The sequence below is a fragment of the Poecilia latipinna genome, unplaced genomic scaffold (assembly GCF_001443285.1).
Source record: "Poecilia latipinna isolate Pla-1442-1.1 unplaced genomic scaffold, P_latipinna-1.0 Scaffold1073, whole genome shotgun sequence".
Classification (NCBI taxonomy): Eukaryota; Metazoa; Chordata; class Actinopteri; order Cyprinodontiformes; family Poeciliidae; genus Poecilia; species Poecilia latipinna.
Genome location: NW_015113689.1, coordinates 91,867 through 111,964, shown reverse-complemented (window position 1 = coordinate 111,964; position 20,098 = coordinate 91,867). Strand labels below are relative to the sequence as shown.

General features: G+C 41.2%; 2 protein-coding genes across 3 annotated transcripts; both read left to right on the top strand.

The window, feature by feature from the left end:
- The first annotated feature begins 1,894 nt into the window (after nucleotides 1-1,894).
- synpo2la (synaptopodin 2-like a) lies at nucleotides 1,895-10,967 on the top strand. Of its 2 annotated transcripts, XM_015051913.1 has the most exons (5): nucleotides 1,895-2,201; nucleotides 4,594-4,745; nucleotides 5,218-5,936; nucleotides 6,984-8,231; nucleotides 8,295-10,967. In XM_015051913.1, the coding sequence occupies exons 1-5, from the start codon at nucleotides 2,100-2,102 to the stop codon at nucleotides 9,638-9,640; spliced, it is 3,567 nt and encodes a 1,188-aa protein (XP_014907399.1). In that variant the 5' UTR covers nucleotides 1,895-2,099; the 3' UTR covers nucleotides 9,641-10,967. The 2 variants fall into 2 exon arrangements, with proteins under 2 accessions (XP_014907399.1, XP_014907398.1); XM_015051912.1 differs by having other exon boundaries at nucleotides 6,984-10,967.
- Nucleotides 10,968-14,585: 3,618 nt separating this feature from the next.
- myoz1a (myozenin 1a) lies at nucleotides 14,586-19,917 on the top strand. Its single transcript, XM_015051915.1, has 6 exons — nucleotides 14,586-14,770; nucleotides 16,098-16,184; nucleotides 17,298-17,485; nucleotides 17,863-18,130; nucleotides 18,845-19,010; nucleotides 19,119-19,917. The coding sequence occupies exons 2-6, from the start codon at nucleotides 16,100-16,102 to the stop codon at nucleotides 19,351-19,353; spliced, it is 942 nt and encodes a 313-aa protein (XP_014907401.1). The 5' UTR covers nucleotides 14,586-14,770; nucleotides 16,098-16,099; the 3' UTR covers nucleotides 19,354-19,917.
- The last annotated feature ends 181 nt before the right edge of the window (nucleotides 19,918-20,098 follow it).

Below are 20,098 nucleotides of genomic sequence, written 5' to 3'. Positions count from 1 at the left end.
AAATGTGGATAAAGCAAATATCTACACTGCAGCTTTTAGGTGTAAGCATGGGACTTTTGTGAAAAACAAGCGGCAGACGTTTTTTTTCTCCTAGACACAGTGTGTGTGTGAATTTTAGTGTGTTTACATGCACAAGGTGTTAGCAGACTTTTAGAGGACCCAAATTGGTAATTTAGACCTATGGCTTTAAGCTTGACTAGATTCAAGAATGTAAAAGTAGTAACTGGAAACTGAAGCACCAACCCTAAAAACTAATAGAATATACTAAAAGTTTTTTTTTTATAGCCTGAATTGATATATTATGGAAATACAGTGAAGGTCATAAGCTGCAGCTACATTTTGTTACATTTCTACACCTTCCCTCAGTTTATCCTACAGCTGTGTGAAAAAGCTTTCCACAGCCTCCAACAAGGTTTCTTCTAGAATTGCCTTTCACTTGAAATCTAATTAAAGATGCAGAAGCAATGCTGAAAGTACTGTATGATAAACAACCATATTATTCAGAAGTAAGCAGAGGAACATGAGCTGACAAGTAGTTATTCTAATCTTGATCAGTAGGGGGAGTAGGAGGACGAATTTTTTTTTTTTTTTTTTGTTTTTTCCCATCTTAATTCTGAATATCGTAGCGCTTTTTGGTGAATTCATACAAAAAAAAAACCTCTTGTCATGCAGTCCAGTGTGGTTGAACGCTTTTCTGAAAACAAAAAGCAAACAAACTATGACAAGCGGACTGTCATGTTTTAGAGTGTATGTGACCCGGGGCTGATCTTGGTTACCGTCCTGAGGTCTGGAGACAGGTGCAGAGCACGGCTGCAAAACGGAGCAGCTATCAATATATGCCTCATTGGTAATAGCAGTGTAACCTTCACGAACAAATTCATTCTAATGCCAAGTCCTCCGAGAAAAAGTCTGCACACTTAGATTTATTTAAGTTTTCTCCATTTTGTTTTTCATTAATCAATTACTTTACTTTTTTTTTTTTTAGGATGAAAATCGGAAGAGAATAAATTGAAATATAACTTTAGAGTAAAGTCGAAAACATTTTCTGTTCTTGTAAATTAATTTTAATCTAACCGCATGTTTCCATAAGTCATGCTTACACAAAGAGAGCAGTGCAAAAGCCAAAACACACTTTCACACAACTTCAGCATTAACATGGTCAAAATCTGATAATCTTGGGTTTTATTGTGCTTATTTGTTGCAGTATGGATGTACAAAAAAACCTTCTTTTCTTTTTTTTACACAAGGCACCACTCTGATATTTGAAACACACAAGAAAACACCTGTAGAAACTGATAGTCTCCAAGGAGAGTGACATGAAGTGAAAGGGCCCAGAAACACAATCAGTCTGCAATTTCTCAACATCACTCATTTCTATCAGCACCCTTTGGCATCATTTCAAAAACTATTTGAACGTAATTGTCCGGGATTAGTGTGCCCTTTCGCCGCGAGCCTCAGACGTGAGATTTGAGAGACTGGCAGAGGGCACACTGAAGGATCCGTCATGGCCTCAATGTCAGAAATGCAACACCATTAGGATGGTTTCAATGCTAACTTTACCTTGGTCTGCAGAGAAGATAGTGGAGCAGAAGAGGTGTCAGGGTCCTATTTTTGGAGGGGCTATCATCAACCCAGAGGCATGGGTCTGAGTGACAGGACAAGTGTTGGGCTGGACCGTCCCCTCGCTCGGTTGGGGCAGACATTCTTCAGGGTAAGCAGCGTCAGGACACCCCCTCCCTCCAAGCACACACACACGCACACACACACACACGCACACACACGCACACATCATGTATCCCTTTCCCTCTCCTCCCCCCTCTACTGAAGCTAAGATGGAGGCAGCACTCTGCGTATGGGTGGATGGCACAGGAGGGGTGTGTGTGTGCAGGTGTGAGTACTGGCCGTGGAGCTCAGACGGCAGACGGTCCGCCAGAAGAACAGCAGGTCAGAGCTCTACGAGGGGGCCCTGACTGCTAATCATGGAGCCACAGCACTGAGGGGCCACCCTCAGATAAAAAATATAAAAGGCAAACAATATCGGATAAATAAACAAGAAAAGAGAAAACTTTAAAAAAAAAAGAAAGAAAAAAGACAGAACAATGGTTGCAGAAGAAGTGATCATCACCCTGTCCGGTGGGGCGCCATGGGGTTTTCGTCTGCAGGGAGGCATGGAGCATCAGAAACCGCTCCAAGTGGCGAAGGTAAGCAGGTGACCCAGAAAGGGGAAGCGAAATCCGTTACATTTTGCTTTGCTGGGAAAAAAAAAAAAAAAAGTTTTAAACTATACCTTGGAGTGTGAATGAAGTCATGCTGCAACAGTAGCTGAGATATATCTGGCACTGATTTAAAGAGCTGTGAACAAAGCTGAAGTGGAACATTGGCTGCTGTGCAGGTTGGTGCTGGGCCTGAACATGAGTCATGATTTGGTTTAAGAAGAGGCTTCATGCAGCGACGGATTGATGATCGATTAGGCAGAGTCTAATCTTGCACTTCAGAGTGTTAGAATATTTCAACTATGTACGTTCGTTAAAAAGCTTTAGCAGATTATGCAAAGTTAAAATTTAGAACCTTAGAACCAGCTTTCTATTTATTTGCATGTAATGTTGCACTGGAGGTTTTTAACATGAGGTCAAAACTGTAAATGCAACACCACATATCTGTGCACGAGTCATATTAAATGAAATTTGTTTGATTAATGTGAGAAAATAACATGGATGGGAAACAAAAAAGAATGCTGGTCTTTATTTAAAATTTGATTTTCTAGAATTTTAAAAACTTTACAAGAAAAGCGGGGATTTTTTAATTTTGGCATACTCGAATCGATCTGAGTTTAGTCTTATTCTAATTTCCTCGAAGTTCCTCCTCTATAAAAATTCAGTACAGAAATCACGGAGTGGGTTAGATAAACTTTTATCAGAAAGTCACTGGATGAATCTAAAAACACATAGAAAAACACATAGAAACCATCCTCATTCATGAATGAAAATCGTTCCTCATTCATTATTTAGCATTAATCAGATATGCTTGTCATAGTCATTTTATGAGTTATCTGTAACATATGTAATAAATAAAATCCAATAAACTTTTACTTTTGGGTTTAAAATTAAATACCTGATTATTATTATTGGTCTGACTCAGATAGTGTTTTTTGTTTTTGCTTTATATATCCTTTTGCCAGGTAATCCTAAAGTGTAAGATATATAGATATCCAGACGTTCTCCTCAGTGAAGATTTTAAAAACATTGCTCCCATTAACCCATCCAAAAACTCCTTTCCATTACACTGGAAATATTCTCAATTTGCCTTTCCAAGCATATTTTATGAGGCGTTGCTTGAAATTTTTGGCTAATATTGCAGACGGATGATCTTTATGGTAGTGGACAGCTGATCTGACTGACCGTCCAAAACCGCCTTCTCCTTCACCACTGCAAGCAACGAGGCACAATCGTCGCTTGTCAGGTCTTGTACTATATGGTTTCAAACAGGTGGAGCAGCCTGGGGTTTCAGTATGTCAGAGTTGGGTCTGTGATTGTGAGCCTGCATGCAGGTAATTGTGTGCGTATTTATAAGACCGAGTGTATTTCTGTGTCGTTTCATGTGGTGCATGCAAGGAGGCATGCAGGGATATTATGAGTGTTATGATTTGCAACACTCATAAGGTGACTGACTGAACAAATAACTTGACTTCCTGGGCCACAAGTCGGCACAGATCACTTTGAAAGGCTTAGCTAAATGGGGAGGTGGGATTTCATTACAGGCAAACCAGAATAGCTGAAAAAAACTAATTAGGGAAACCAAGGCCTTAGGCCGCATTTAAATACAAGATACTTAGTGAAAGAAGCGCTAAATTACTTTTTAAAAGTTGTCAAAATTAAAAAAATTTTTTAAAAAAATCTACAAAGAAACATGTTAGTTTTCTGTGGGCTAAACATTTTGGTCTTTGTAGTTGTCAGGCACAAATAGCAAAAGAACCCCATGAAGATGGCCTCTGGCTGGCATTTCCCTGCCAAAGTGTGTGTGAGTGCTGCCACTCGAGTTATAATTTGTGGCATTTGTCCACAGCAAGACCAGGCTGTCTTGCCAGAATCTGTTTCCTGTCAGTCACTGTCAAAAACCAAGTCAGGACAAGAAGCACAGCTCAGGTCAACCTTTTATTTCCAATCTCAGCTGTGAAAACCTCGAGATCCCAGGGAAATAATAACCTTTTCAATAAACTGCCCTGACAAAAGATAGAAGCATTGTCATGTGACAGAAACATTGGTCCTTCAAACCAAATCCTTACACCTTAGAATTGTCTTAGAGTGATTTTTAAGTAAAACTGAAAATAAACTGGGAAGTCCATTCACATCTGCACATTACAAACGATTAATCATTTGACCAGCATAATGAGAAGATTTGTTTTGGACAAATCTTCTTCCGGTTTGTATTCAGATGTTGTATGTAGACTCCAGATTGCCCTAAGGATGGGATGTCAGACACTTGAACGTGTTTTAAGAGAGTTGCCCCAGGCTTATCCCTTAAACATAAAAAAGCCACATTTGCTTGTAATCAATCAAAATTCAAGATCTGTATAACATCCTTTCTCCTTTACAGGTGCGTAAACGCAGCAAGGCCTGCCGGGCTGGACTGCGGGAGGCGGATGAGCTGGTATCTATCAATGAAGAACCATGTGGATCTCTTTCCCATGCCCAGGCCATGAACCTCATCGACAGCTCCCCGGGGATACTAAACATCCTAGTCAGAAGGTAATGGTGTACCAACACTCTAAATGATGGATGACTATGGGCATCTTTTTAATGTTGCTTGCAACTTGTCTTTATTTAGCCCAGAAAAATGTGTATTGAAAACTAGGCTTGCTTTAGCCAGTATGTACTGTCCTGATTTAACCTAAATAAGAACACATTTGATCAACTGCGACCACTTTTAAATTGTTTACATTTAGATGTCAGTGAACATTTTTGTGATGATGTCTTTCACTTTGAACCTGACCTTGTTGTCCTTTCTGTGCCTAATTAATGCAGAACTTTGCTTTGGGGAGAAACGTTATAAGACTACTGCCATGCAGTTCAGAACCTGTAAAGAAAAAAAGCCATATATCTCTGAAAACATCAGCAAAAAACACTAACGCATTCAAATATTACTGTTGCCTGTACTGAGATTTCAAAAAGTGAGCCTCCATTACCAGACCACTGGGATAACAACTTTAATTGTTCACAGGGCGCCTGCTGCTTTTCAATCTGTTGTCCTTGTCACCCGTGCCCCGTCTCCACGGATAGATAAAGAGTACCGTGCTGCTCTAAAAGCCATGTCACCAACCCAACCCCACCACGCGCCTGTCCGAGAGGTCCACCGCAGTCGCTCCTCCTTGACCAGTGGATTAACTTCCCCACCTGGCAGCGAAGCTTATTACGGGGAGACGGATAGCGACGCAGATGTGGCGGGTTACGAAAGGCAACGGCGACAGAAACGCAGAAGCCCCAGCAACTCCAACTCCGGGAAACCACCGGGAAGGACATCTCCCGAAGGAGGGGAGACGTCGGAGATGAGCGGCTACGACAGTGCTCCAGATGCCCAGGCTTTCCCTCGTTCACTGGAAGGACGTGGAGGAAATGGAGATGAAGGAGGCAACCTTCCTGGGGTCACAAGGAAAGAGATTGTTTACAAACCGCCAGGTCCGGGGATGTGGTCCTCCCAGACATCCACTGAAACTTCCTCGATCATCTCCTCAGCAGACGACCAGGGGCCACGGGATGGAGGACAGGAGGAAGACAGTGGATTTCTAGAGCTGGCCAATGTGCCGCTTGTTTCCCCCGAGAGGGCAAAGGAGGCTCTGATGTTGGGTTCTCGCAGCCAGCTTGTGCCCATGGTGGGTCCTGTGAATAAACCCATTGATGAGGAACTTACGACAACCTACATGGAGAAGGCTAAGCAAGCTAGTAAGTAAAGCTGAGGAGGGCCACTGGTATAGACTTGCCCTCCAAGCTAGATCAAGAATCATTTTCCTGTCTCACATCAGATACTATGAGCACATTTTATTTTATTTTTTACCTCCACTCTTAAAATTTTACCTGAGAATCTCCAAGTAATGAAAAGATTCAACCTTCCTCTATGGTGGAACAGAGAAATAAAAGTTAGTCTAACCTGTTAAACAAAATATAGACGCTATAGTTTACTATATTTATCTCAAGCTATGTCTGTAAAAACCCCCAGCAATCAATCTGTGAGCAATGAAAAGCTTCTGCAGCTGCTTTCAGGAGTCAAGTGGCAATGCGAAGAGCCATATTTTTCCTACTCTTAGGGTTAGGATTTCTAAAATGGAGCCAAAAATATGAAAGAAGAGAGGACACAAATAACTATTTCTCCAACTTTGTTGCAAATGTCAACATTTCAGTCGGCGACTGGGCATAATAAAATACAGTTGGAGAAAATCTGCTCAAATTGTCCATCTGTAGAAATAAGCCATAAACAACTGAGCTGTGCAATCAGCTGTTCTTAAGAACTTAAATGAATTTACTCTGAGAAATCCCTTAAGTCATCACAAGGTTCAGGTTTAAATATACTGTCCTACCTTAGCCAAGACAAATTAAGAATACTATTCAGATGACAATTACTTCTAAGGAAGCAGAATAAAGTTGCTAATGATTGTTATTATTACAGTGCCAAGTTCAATCAAATGTGATACTTATCCTTTAACGTTCACATCACCGCAATTCATGTTTTTTCCCACATAGAGAGTATATGAGTCTAATAATGTGCAAATGTATCCTTCCCCAGCTAAATTGGGGAGTTTAAGACCTGCCTGGAATTTTTTCCGGAAGTGCTTCCATGGCAAGTCCAGAGATAGATACCTGATAAAGACATTTTGGTCAGGACAGTTTTAGATACTTACGTCAGAATCAGTTATGGGTTTAAAGCTTAAATCTTTCTGAGATTCATTACACTTAATCTGATGTTCCTAATATTTATACTTTTATACTCTGCAGAACTGAATCGAGGGGACACACTTCAGGACAAGCAAGTGAAGGAAGCCAAGAGCAAGTGTAGGACAATTGCCTCTTTGCTGACAGATGCGCCGAACCCTCACTCCAAAGGAGTGTTGATGTTCAAGAAAAGAAGACAGCGCTCAAAGAAATACACTCTGACAAGCTTTGGGAGTGTAGATGAAGACAGGTTTCAGGACTCACAAGAGGATGACGGAGTGTTTCCTGGCAGCGAATCTGAGTTTGATGAGGAGGGCTTCTCTGGAGCCCCAGATCCAACTTGGGATAGCGACTACCTGGATAAGCTGGAAAAGAGGGCGACGGCAGGCACAGAAGGTCGTGAGGTCGGAGCAGAAAACGCTTTGAATCCTGGTTTGAGTGACACTGTAGGAAAGGGTGCACAGTTGTTTGAGCAGCAAAGAAAAAGAGTGGATGAACTTGCAAAGAAAGGAGAGGCAGCACATTCTCATGCACCCCTTGAATCTCAAGTACAGGAGCATTGTCAGATGCATCCATTGCATCTTGAAATTCCTGCACAAGTGCAACCGACACAAGGACCTCAACAGTCACCATCTGGTCCTACACCTGCACAGGCAGTTCAGTCTCAAATTGTTAATTCCCCCCATGCAGTACCTCAAGGGAACCTACCTAACTCTACAGTGAGTGCAGTTAGCATGGTGATGGCACCTCCTCCTGTAGCACCCAAGCCAGCCACAGCCTTGGTTACAGTTCTGAGCAGTTCTGCACCCCCTCCTGAAGCCCCGTTGCCTGAACTGCCTGCAAGCAATGTTCTAAACAGAACAGCACGTCCTTTTACCCCTGGCTTCATCAGCATTCGAGCCGCAACTGCTCCTGTAACGTTTCGACCAGCTGTCTCAAAGAAGACACAGCGACCTGCCTCAGCAGCTGTTGTGACCCTACCATTTTCCACTGCTTCTGACGTAGCCAATAACACAACACCCATAACATCACAGCAACCCCCTGGTCCTCCACCGGTGGTTCCCCCGCCTTACTCCTTTCCTAAAGCTTCCCTACCCCTTACACCAGAAGCTCCTGTTACTATTCACACTCCTGCTCTTTCTGCCCATTTTGAAACAATGCAGTCATCACCAGGATTAAGTGGTGTTCATCATTCTCTACTTTCAACTATGACCCCAGTGTCTGTGCCTTCAGGACCTAGACCTCCACAAACAGCATCAGTTCCTGTTCCTCCTTTGTCCCAAATTAATGGCTCACCTGATCCAATTGCCTCAGTGGCTCCACTCCAAGTGCCAGTGGCTCCACTCCAAGTGCCAGTGGCTCCACTCCAAGTGCCAGTGGCTCCACTCCAAGTGCCAGTGGCTCAGCCACCAGCTCCACAAGTTTCCATACCATCAGTTACTCAAGAATCTGTAATCACAAAGCCTGAAGCTGTTGTCGCAACCTCTGTTCCTGGCCCGACAGGTCGTACAGGAATCTTACTTGAAGCAAGACGGCGTAGTGGCAAACCTAAACCTATGTTTAATGTGCCAGAAGTGGTAAAGAAATCCCCAAATCCTGACTTATTATCATTGGTTCAGAACCTAGATGAAAGGTCCACCAGACACAAGTATGGCCAAACAACTGCTGACGATGTCTATGAAGAGGAGGAAAGTGGTGAGGCTGGCACAGGAAGGGTGCCACCCCCAGTTGCACCAAAACCTCGGGTCATTCATGAGACCCCACAGATTCTTCAAGCTGGGGGCAAAGGGGCTCAATTGTTTGCTAAAAGACAGAGCCGCATGGGTATGTATGTAGTCGACACCCCACCCGAGACCCCTTACCAGCAGGATGTGGCCATGCAAAATACATTTCAACAGTTTGACTCCTCTGTCAATTCTTCCCATCCCTCTCACTGGAAATATTCTCCAAACGTCCGTGCACCTCCGCCTATTGGATACAATCCGCTGTTAGCCCCATCTCTTCCCACAGGCCCTCAGAAAGATACAGGCATCCCAGACAACAAGGCAAGAGGAAGCTCCCAAAAGGAAGGCATCAAGGCCGTGGATTTCATGAAGAGGCAGCCTTATCAGCTCAACTCTGCCATGTTCCAGTATGGGGGCAGTGTCACCAATCTGTCAGCCATGCCTTCGTACCAGGCCCAGCAGAACAACTACACAACAACAATGGTGGGAAGCTCACTGACCTCACCTCGGCAAATACCGCTCAAAACAGCCCGCGTTTATGAAATCAAGCGCTTCTCTACCCCAACACCTATGTCAGCTCCAACTATCACACCTAAAGTCATCGCTCCTCGCTCAGCTACTACCCTTGGAGAACGTTTGACTCGTTCAGGCATGACATCCCCACCTCCTATTGCCTTTGCTCCAGCTCCACCCCAGTCAGTCTGTACTTCGAAACCAGTTTTTTCTTCCTCCCAACCGACACGGCTACCCAACCTTCCAAAGTTCTCTGCCACCCCTATTCCATGCCCCGTACCTCCTTCGGTCCCCACACCTTACCCTCCAGCCTCATACTCCAGTGGGCTGCAGACAGCCAAGCAGTTTCAGAGTGCTCCAGAACTTAGCATTCTTGCATCTTTGCCCCCGCTGAAAAACATCCCGGTTCAGGCCCCCAAACCACATTTTGTTGCCACTAGGGGCGGTGCGCAGCCCCATGTCTGGAGACCAGGAGCATTTTAAAACGGCGACGCACCTGTGGGGTTAGTAATTATCAACATGAAACCCATCAGTATCGACTGTTATAATTGCTTCTTTGTTTAGTCAAAGCACATTTTTCCTCTTAAATAATGAAAGGAAAGTTTTTGCTGGCTGCATAAACAAAGATAAGGATTTTGAGGATGCTAATTTTGGAATTCTTTTAACATTTTACAATATGTTGATATACCAAGGTATTAAAAATTAATTTTTAATGCCTTGGTATTAAAAATTTTGTAAAGAACAAAACGTTAGGCAATGTTTTACCGAAAGAAATGATTTCATTATGAAGTTCAAAAAACTTCAGATTAACAAATACTTACCTATGTTCAAAACACTGAATTTGACATATACCTTTGCTTTTGACATATACCTTGATGCTAATGGGGTAAAGCAGTACCCTGGACCTAGTTTTGATTAGGCATTTGCAGGTTTATGCCATTCATTTAGAAGAAATATAAACCCTAACGCTCACTTTAGCCTGGAAGGAATGATTTCTCATTTGCACAGGTCACATTATGTGAGCACAGTTAGAGCAATACTTATCACATGGCTAATTTTAGATGCCATTCAGGTACCAACACACTCTCATTTTGCAATGTGGTTGTTTGCAGATATATGTACATTGTTAAATTGTATTAAACAAATTCTAAATATAAAGGATGTGTATTTTACTTTGTTTTTATTCTTAGAGGAATTAATGGAAAGTCAGTGCTGTTCAATTTTGTAAAAGGTCTTAAGGAATGAGAGCAGCTGTGACGAGAGGGCGATAACATGTAATGGAGTCTTAGGTAGATCGTTGTCCATTTGTCTGAAATGGACATGGTCACATCTTTTAAAATTAAGGCTTCTGATTCATTACATACAGATTAAAATCTCACAGACTGTAGATGTGAACATGATGGCCAGGGAAGTATGATCAGATAAATATGTGGTGGAGCTTAAAGAACTGACAGATGGAAGACGGAGGCTTTATTGGTATCTTTTTTTTCCCCACAATAGTTGTGACAAAAAGCTGAAATGTAATGGAAATGTTTTGATGAAAGCAAGTAAGGCATATCTACAATTGTTTCTTCTTTTTTTTTTTACTTATGTTAAATATAATTTCTGATTAATGTTTGTATTTACAATACAAACAGCTAAAGACACTAAAATGTTGCATATAGTTATGTTGAGGTGTAAAATATGTTATTCAAGCAGCTGGATAGTTAGATTAGGTGTGAAACTGTTTGTATTTTTTTTCTGAGTTAGAGTTTATACTGAGTAAGAAAAGGCAAATATTTTGGAGAAATAAAGTTGGATTTGAAAGAACTTTGGTTGTCTGAAATGTCTGATTTCACACCACTATCTGTTGTTCTGTATATGAATTTACATTCAGCTTGCTTTTGGTCCCTAAACATAAATTTTACTACTGTATCAACACAGTTCTTAACTTGATTTTTTTTTATGCTACAGAAGAATTAAAGAAAAAAAAAAAAAAGAAAAACAACACCTATGAAATTAAAATGAGCCTTCAGACATACAATTACAAATACAGCTAATGACTTTGAGACATGTACTTATCAGTTTAACAGTGACTGAAAAGGAAAGAAATGCCATGGCAGGTTTTAAAAGGTGATGTATGTCCATACAGTATTTGAACATGATCTACAATCTTTTCATAAAAATATCAACTGTACTCTCTCTGTTCTTAAAGGAGCAAAGGAATAGTTTCCATTTGGAGATATTGGGAGAAAGTTAAATAGGGTGGTGTGTCCTGGTCAGATCAGCCTTCAGACCCAGAATTGGGATCTGGAAGCCAACATAGCCGCTTTAAAATAACCTATGATGCAGGTTTATGAACTTTTGGGGGCCGGTGATCGGGGAGGTATTCAAACACCTATAAAATATCCAAACAGTCACAGAAATAAATACAAACACCCATCAGAAATGTCTCAGTCACGCAGAAGGTTTGAAATCTGAAACTCCTCGACGAAAGGGGACAAGAACTGCACATCCATACCGCCCTCTGCAGGAAATAATGCGGAACAACAACTGACCTCAACCATCAAGCAATCCAGCTTTAATACTCACAGTTGGCTCATAAAATGTAATATCAAAATGTTATTGGAGCACCTTTTATCGTTTGTCAGCATAATCTTCACGAGTCTTTTCAACAAGTCATAACATTTATTACAACACGGAGTTGCATTAATTCTTAATGCAATAACAGGAGAGCTGGACCTCCGAAATGTCCTGTGGTGGGATTGAGGTTCTGATTCAATTCCTTGTACTGACACAAATAGCAAATCAGACAATCACAAAACGCATCAGACAACCATCTCTGAATGCACAATAAATTGCCTTTTAAAACAATTTAACTAACATATCCGTCCCTTTAGAACCATGGTGTAACCATCCAATAAGGACTTTTTGTGTTCCACGTGTGACAATAATCTCCTGTATTCCTCAGGAGCCGTAGCTGAAGGATACTCATCAGAAGTAGAAGTAAATCTTACAGAAAATCGCTGGGCTCACCTGAAAACGCCTCTGAAAAAGAGAAGTCCTATGAGACTAAAAGGTGCGAAGAAACTTTAACAGGTAGAGCGACCAAATATTGTCTTGTCAAGGCATGTGATGCAGAGAAACTCCAAACAAAGAGGTACTGAATGAATCAAAGACAATACCATCATAATAGCTGTTCCTGTTCAGAGTGCACATCAATGCAACTGACCAATTGCAATTTTTCTTTTTTTGCATTTATTTCTAGTTTAATTTTATGGGTAGATTTCACATTACATAAAATTATATAATTGTTGATTTAAACTGACTTATTGTTTGCTTCATAAAAAAAAATACATTACTGTGACCATTATTTAATACATTTGTATTCTAAAGAAAACTGTCTTTCACATACAACTTGGAATGTCATCATAGGAAAAATCGTGAGAAATTCTTTTCAGTCATTTATTCTCTTTCTAACATGAACTGCAGCCTCTGCGTGGCGCTGTGGCACCAGACAGATGCACGCTGCCCGCCTGCCATTTACACTCACACTGTGCCTAATAATAGTGTTGTCAAAATCCAAACCAAATACTATTTATGCACAAGGGAAATTACATGGCTATAATGAATTAAGTGTTAATGTAACAGCCAAAATTAAACCGAGCAAAAAATACAACTGGGTCAGGTTTTTGGGGAAGCTCATTTTTGAAAATAGCACACCCTGCAGTTTCCATGGGGAGACTCAATATGTATTATTATTTTTCTTCATATATATATATATATATATATATACACCTTATTTTCTACACTGACTTTTAAAAGTATTTTCTTTAATATTATGTCTTCACAACAAGTGACGTCAGTGTATTTTATTAAAATTTTACGTGACAAACCAACACAAAGCAGCACACTATTTTGAAGTTGAAGGGAAGTCCTGCAAGATTTTACTTCAAAACATCTAGAAATCATCTAGTCAATTTGAAAACATCTAGTCAATTACCTTCGGAAGTCATCTCAGTAAATAGTTCAAAGATGTGTAAGTAAATTTAAAATAAATTTGTTTGCTGGAGAACATTGGTGACCAAGCGACTCAGTGAGGCCAAGGAACACACTGGGTCAGGAAACTGAACTTTTTAGCCTACGTGGTACAGTATGTCTGGTTAAAATCGAACATGTTACTCTGAATGGATGCTTTTCTTCAGAACAGATAAGGGAGACTCATCTTTCCATCCCGGGAGAAAATCTGCTGCAAACGATTGTGGAGGTTCACTCTCAGGTAGGACAACAACGGTAAACATGCAACCAACTGCAATAAAATGGTTTAGATCAAAGCATTTCCAGAGTTTGAACGGACTGTTACAAAATCCAGACCTGAATCTTATTGGAAATCTGACAATTCTCAGATTTGTAATTTTATAGCAATCTTAAAAAAATGGATGAGATCGCTCTATCCCAGTAAAATGCATTGAAGTTTGTGATCGTATGTATTTCATGGATGTTTTGTGCAGCATCAATTTCAACTTAAAAAAAAATCATGTATATAGAATCAATCCATCCATCAAGGGTAAGTTTTCCCAGAAATTTTCCCCAGCAGTTCTCAGGGGAAAAGGGCAGTGTCCACACTGGACAGGTCACCAGTCCATCGCAGAGATACATTCAGACACACGGGACAAACAACCACTCATGTACACAGTCATACCAAAGGAAAATTTAGAGACCAAATGACCTAAAAGTAATGTCTTTGGACTACGGGAGGAAGCCAGAGTGCCTGGGGAGAACTCATGGAGAACATTCAAAGACCATAGACTGGGACTCTGGAGGTGACCTGCTGGAAGGCAACAGTGTGCAACGGCGACACCGTGCAGCCGATTACAGAATTCCCTGGAAAGAAAGAAATAAGATACTTCTACTACTTTTTTAAACTTTTTTTTTTCAGGACTCTGTTTCTACATCCCTGATTTATATTGCGATTGAAACCGATGAGCTTGTGATGTTGGATGTCGGTATTATTCTACAATTACCTGTGACTGTTAAGGACATGAGCAGTCCTTTGAAACTCAAACTGATTTGGCCTTCATGTATATCCACACATGTTCTTAACCTTTGACTTGCTCTCTCTGCACTCACTCTTAGACCCCTCCTCTATCCTCCATGTCTTTCTTCGCACCCCAAACACTCTTTGAGAGTCCCCCCGAGGCTCTGAAGTCCTGTTCCCCCTCGTTCTCCGCAGCTAAATATAGGCTGCGGAGCCATCTGCAAGAATGATTTTGTTCCTTTAATATCGCCATCAGCAATTTCGACCGGCCAAGAGAGACTTCTCCACCCCGGCTTAATGACCCCCTTTCCATTCCGTATTCACACTCCTAACTTCAGCCTCCTCCTCCCCGCCTTGACATCAACACTCCTACCGCACCCCCTGCAAACCTCCCGCCAGTCCTCCCCCCCACAACTGAACCTTTCTGCAAGATCTGGTATCTGAGTGTTGCTTTGCACTTTCCGGGACCTGAGTCCAGTCATTCGTGGGGTCAGAGGCACTAAGGGATTTGTACCTCTGTGTTTGAGATCAATATCTTCCTCTCTGTTTGGTATTTATAGGTCCTTCTCTCCTCACAGGATTACAACAGAATCCCGGTGAGTGGATCTAAACCTGTTGGTGTGCTTTTGGTTTTTTCTTTTTTCTTTTTCTGTAGATTACTCGACTAAAGCTGCAGCCTTTCAACTCTGGATGTTGCATAGTGGCAAAAGAACAAAATGGTTTTCCCAAACATAAGCTGCACAGGTTATTCGGCTAGTGATGGTGGGGGAAATAGATTTATTTGTAAAGCCTTAAAAAGCTAAATAAAGAGCTGAATGTGCTGACTGTAACAGAAGTTTTATATAGTGTTATCAGAGCCGCCTTAGAGGTGGGCACCAAATCTCCACAGCTCTCCTACCATGAAATTATCGCACTGCATCAAAAATCCTCCTCATTAACAAGCACTCCAGTTCTGACCCTTGTGTGTCTCAAATGGGCACTTCCAGCTGATTTTCTGGAGGTGTGCTTTGTGTTCTTCGGAGTTTGCTTCAAGCCCGTTTGATAGCCTTATGACGCCATTGCATGTCGCTAAAATGTCTTGGCTGGAAATGGCTTTTAAAAATAGCCGCAGTGGGTTCAGTTACAGTCAGTAGATGTGATGTGATGTTTTGCCACTAAACATGGACCTTAAAGAAAAATGTTTATGGCTGAGTTTGCAGACATTTGGACATAAAAATCTGCATGTGAAATGTAAAAACGTTAGGTACATGTGATAAAGTAAGATGCTTATTAGAGAATGGGTTGGTGGTACGGCTGGAAAGTAATGTTCAGGAGTTTCAGGTGGGAAAGGTCTCGGCATCAGAAACTGTGGACAGTATCCCATAGATTTTACCTGCAGAAAAACCTGATGAGAAGTTCCTTGGTGAACCTCGGCGTACTTCCGTTGAGTCTGTCGGATGTGAGAACAGATCTCGTGTCCCCAAACAAAAGCTGAAGCACAGATTGAGCTAAATGTTTCTTTTGAGGGGGAAGACGTGCGTCCCACGGGGGAACGCGAGGAATCCAGAGTCTCTGACACTTCCCATGAGTGTGAAGAACTAGGGGGGACGTGTGTTGTCTTGCAAATGTGTTACATTGATCTCCTTCGAGCCGAACTTGCAGGGGTTGGCGGTAGGTTATGGTGCTAATGATCCTAAGTTATGCTCAGAAGCTGGTGGAGATCAGTCGTAAATTAAAACCTTTTCTAACCCTCCGCTTCTCCTCAGAATCCTTTGCGACTTGCATTTCATCTTTTGAAGCTCTTTTTTTTTCTTTTCTTGCCTAGTAAATTTCAAATGCAGGAATGCTGTCCTGCATTTCTGTACCCGCGGGTAACGTTCTATGATAGATAGATAGATAGCATTTATTGTCACTGAACAGAATGGTTTCTCCCTCTCCCTCCAGCCATGCCTCTGGGAACACCTGCCCCCCTAAACAAGCGGAAAAAGCCCTCCAAGATCATAACCGACCTATCGCATATCAGCCAGGATGGTAAGGCTGACGTAAAATGATGTGAATATGAAATTACCGCTGCTCAGTAAAAGCCTTTCAGGACATAAAACGGGTGTACGCAGACACAGAAGAGGGTTGCACACTGCAGGCGATGTGCTGTGAAACAATATTAAAGCCTTAAAACTTTGTTTCAGTTTAATTCTAACTCCTTTTTCCAGACTTCTTCCGTCCTTCACAGTCATTTCACTGTATAAAACAAAGATTCTCTAAGAATTTAGATTGGCAGGGTTGGAACAAGGACATAAAGACTTCAGGCAGGACTTAATGGAGGAAAGAAGGACCGAAATGGTCGAACAAGGAGGGAAACAATGAAAAGACAGAAGGAAGAGAAGAAGGAATGAGAGAAGGGAGAGAGGTTTTAATGAAAAAATGGCAGTGAGACTGCATGGAAGAACAGCATGAAGACACTGAGGAAAAAGACACAAAAAGGATGAGAAGAAAGTGAACAAGTAACAGAAGAAGGGCAGAAAGAAAGGACACAAGGAAGGAAGAAGAGTATGACAAGAGAGAGGAAGGAAGGAAGGAAGGAAGGAAGGAAGGAAGGAAGTCATTATAAGGAAAGAGCAACACAAGGAAAAACAGAAGGATGCAAAGAGGGAAGGACAGAAGGACATTGAATAAGGTCTCAAAATAAACCTATTTTTCATGATCTCACCTTAATTTTCAAAACTTTTCCAGACTTCATCGGCATCCTGGTCGCTACGTGTTTTAAATAATAATATTGTAAAAATGTAATAAACTTTGGTCAACATATTAACTGTATTACAAAGAAAAATTATGTACAGCATAATTAATGAAATTATCATCCTAAAATAAGTCTTAGTAATAACAATAATAATAATTTATTAAACATTTCTTATTTCTTTTAAAATTAGTTTTTATATTTATCTTTTAAAATTGTCATAGTATTTTGAATTTACTGGTTTGATTGATTGATTGATTGATTGATTGATTGATTGATTGATTGCAAAACATTGACTGATAAGACGCAATGTTCACTAAAACACAGTTGGAAAAAAGCAGCTACCATGTAAATTTAGGGTTTCTGCTGTTGCTGAACTCAAACCATTCCCATTTCTTCATCTTCCGTAGAGTTTGAGCTGGAGCCGGAGGCATCCGAGTTCGATCTGGGAACAAAGATCAGGACTCCCAAGGAGATCATGCTGGAGGAGCTTTCCCTGATGAAGAACCGAGGCTCCAAGATGTTCAAGATGCGGCAGCAGAGAGTCGAGAAGTTCATCTACGAGAACAACCCGGACGTTTTCACCAGCAACTCGATGGTGAGGCAAAACCAGAAACAGAGGACTTTTCTGTTCATTTCAATTAAACATTGATGCAGTTTATAATTAATCCAACATACTGAAATATCTATGAATCTTAAAAAAGAAAAACAAAGGTCCCACGCCTATATCATTCTTAAAAGCATTTAGTTTGAGTAAGATTAAGTTATTTTCTAAAGGCTTGAAATTAACATTCCCAAAGTTAACCAAGACTGTCCAGATTATTAGATGTTTTAATGATGATTTTCATACTCCATATTATTATGATCAGATTCCAACTGAGTGTGTTGTGAAATGCTTTGAAAGTGCAGCGTCACTAATGACTCTGTCCTCCTGTACTTTGTGTTCTCCATATTCATCGAACTCTCATATTTCAGGACGACTTCCAGAAGTTTGTTCCATCTTTGGGGGGTCAGGTGGGAGGTCAGTTTATCAATGTCGGAGGGCACCATGTAAGCAAAGAGACTAGACATCTGTATTTAGGATCTTCGCCTGTGGAAGGAGGAGCACCGGTGCCTCCTCCCAAGCCGGGAAGCAAAGGAGCAGGAGGAGCTGGAGGAGCAGGCGGTGCTGGAGGTGCAGGAGAAGGAGGACTGGCAGGAGTCGAAGGCATCAAAGGAGAAGGAACGTGGTCATCCTCAAAAGGTTAATACTTTGTTTTATTCATAAAAAAAATGCAGACACACAACAGGCAATTCCTTCTGAAATGTTGATACGTCTTGAGATGTTTCAAGTTGTGTCACTTTACAGTGGCTTTTTTTTTTTTGGCCGATGCTCCATAAAGATCAGTTTTTCAAATTCTCCCACCTGAGCTGTAGATTTATGCAGCTCCTCCAGAGTTAACATGAGCGCCTCAGCTGCTTCTCTGAGCAATGCTCTGTCAGGTGCGGTGCACAGCCATGTCTTGGTCTTGATTCTGTTTTTTTCTTTTTCCGCTCCTTGAAACCTGTGAGGCCTTCACCAAACAGCTGGATTTAGACTTTGACTAAATTACACATACGCAGATTCTATGTACTTAATAGCTTACTTCTGGAGATAATTAGTTTCACTGCGTTAGAGTTAGCAGGGCTAAATTTAAAAGCACAGCACAGTTTCCAATTTGATTTTCAGAAACTCAACAGTTTATGCATTTGTAATTAAGTCCTGTAAAACATATTAAAGTTTGCGTTTGTAATGTGTCAAGATATGAGAAACTTCAGGGGATACGAGGACTTTTGCCAGGCACTGTATGTGAAAATGTTTACATACTTTTTTTCCCACAAGAAAAATAATTGTTTCTGATTTTGAAAAAAAAAGAGAAAAATTATGTAGATTTTTTTTATTTATTATTTTTATTGAAATGTATGTTCTTTCATGCAGGAGCTGGAAAAGACGGTAAGGGTAAGACGCTGGTTGTTGCAAAGACGTATATCTCACCGTGGGAGAAGGCCATGAAGGGTGACGAGGGCCTGCTAGCCACTCTAAAATCTGAAATGCCTGGCCCCATTGAGCGAAAAGACTTGCCCAAATACAAAAGCTTCAACAGGTGGTTCCCTCAATACTTATTATTATTTTTTAATCATACATTTGTGTTGCTTTGCGACGACAAAACTATCGCATTAATCTGTCTCTTCTCGAAACCTCGCCTGGCCAGGATGGCGATGCCGTACGGCGGCTTTGAAAAGGCTAACCAGCTCATGAAATTCCAGTTGCCAGAAACCGAGGTGACCAAAGAGGAGCCTGAACCCGCGGTGGTGTACCAACACGACATCAGCTGCCGTCCCTCCTTCAACCGCACCCCCATCGGCTGGGTGACCAGCAACGAGCCCAGCAGCATCCACATGGAGGCGGATGCCGTGCCCTTCGACGGAGAAACAGACGAGCTGTGAAAACCCGATACTGTGATTGCAATTTCTTCCACGTTAGCCTGACTGTATGGATTAAGTTTAGCATGCACACATACACACACACACACACACACACACGCACGCACGCTGTAGGTGAGCTAAAAGGGGTTGTATAGAACTGATCAAACTGAGACACTCGGTGTGAATAACAAAGTGCAAATGCTCGTCATTTTCTCTGTATTGAGTTGCAAAGTAAAAGCTGCAGACGCTACTGAGAGACAAAACTGTCGAGCCTAAATGATGAAACTGGCAGAAAAGAGAAACTTACGGTTGGATACTGAGATGTCAGCTATGTGATGTCTGTGTGTGCTCCCTCAATGTTAAAATGTTTCTTCACTTGTTTCCCTTTGCTTTTTTTTTTTTTTTTTTTTTTTTTTTTTTTTTTTTTTGTGGTTTTGGTGTTGTTAAAAACCGATTCTGTGTAGTGGTATGAATACTGCCCTCAATGCTGTCTGATTCAGAATGGAAGCTTTTGTTAAATCCTAGTGAAGCAACATCATTTTTTGCCAAAATAAACCCTCCTCTTGTTGAGCGACGAAAAGAAAACTTGTTGTCTTAAATCCATTTTGTGGACTTAAAGAATTTCCACTGTTCTTTAGAGAAGTTGATTCAGACAGGGAGCTTTGAACTCAAAGGCATAATCACACTCTGAAATAAAAAAAAGTTAATTTTAATTTCAATTTGTTTGTTCAATGGGGAAATAGAAACAAAATGTTACAAGATAAAT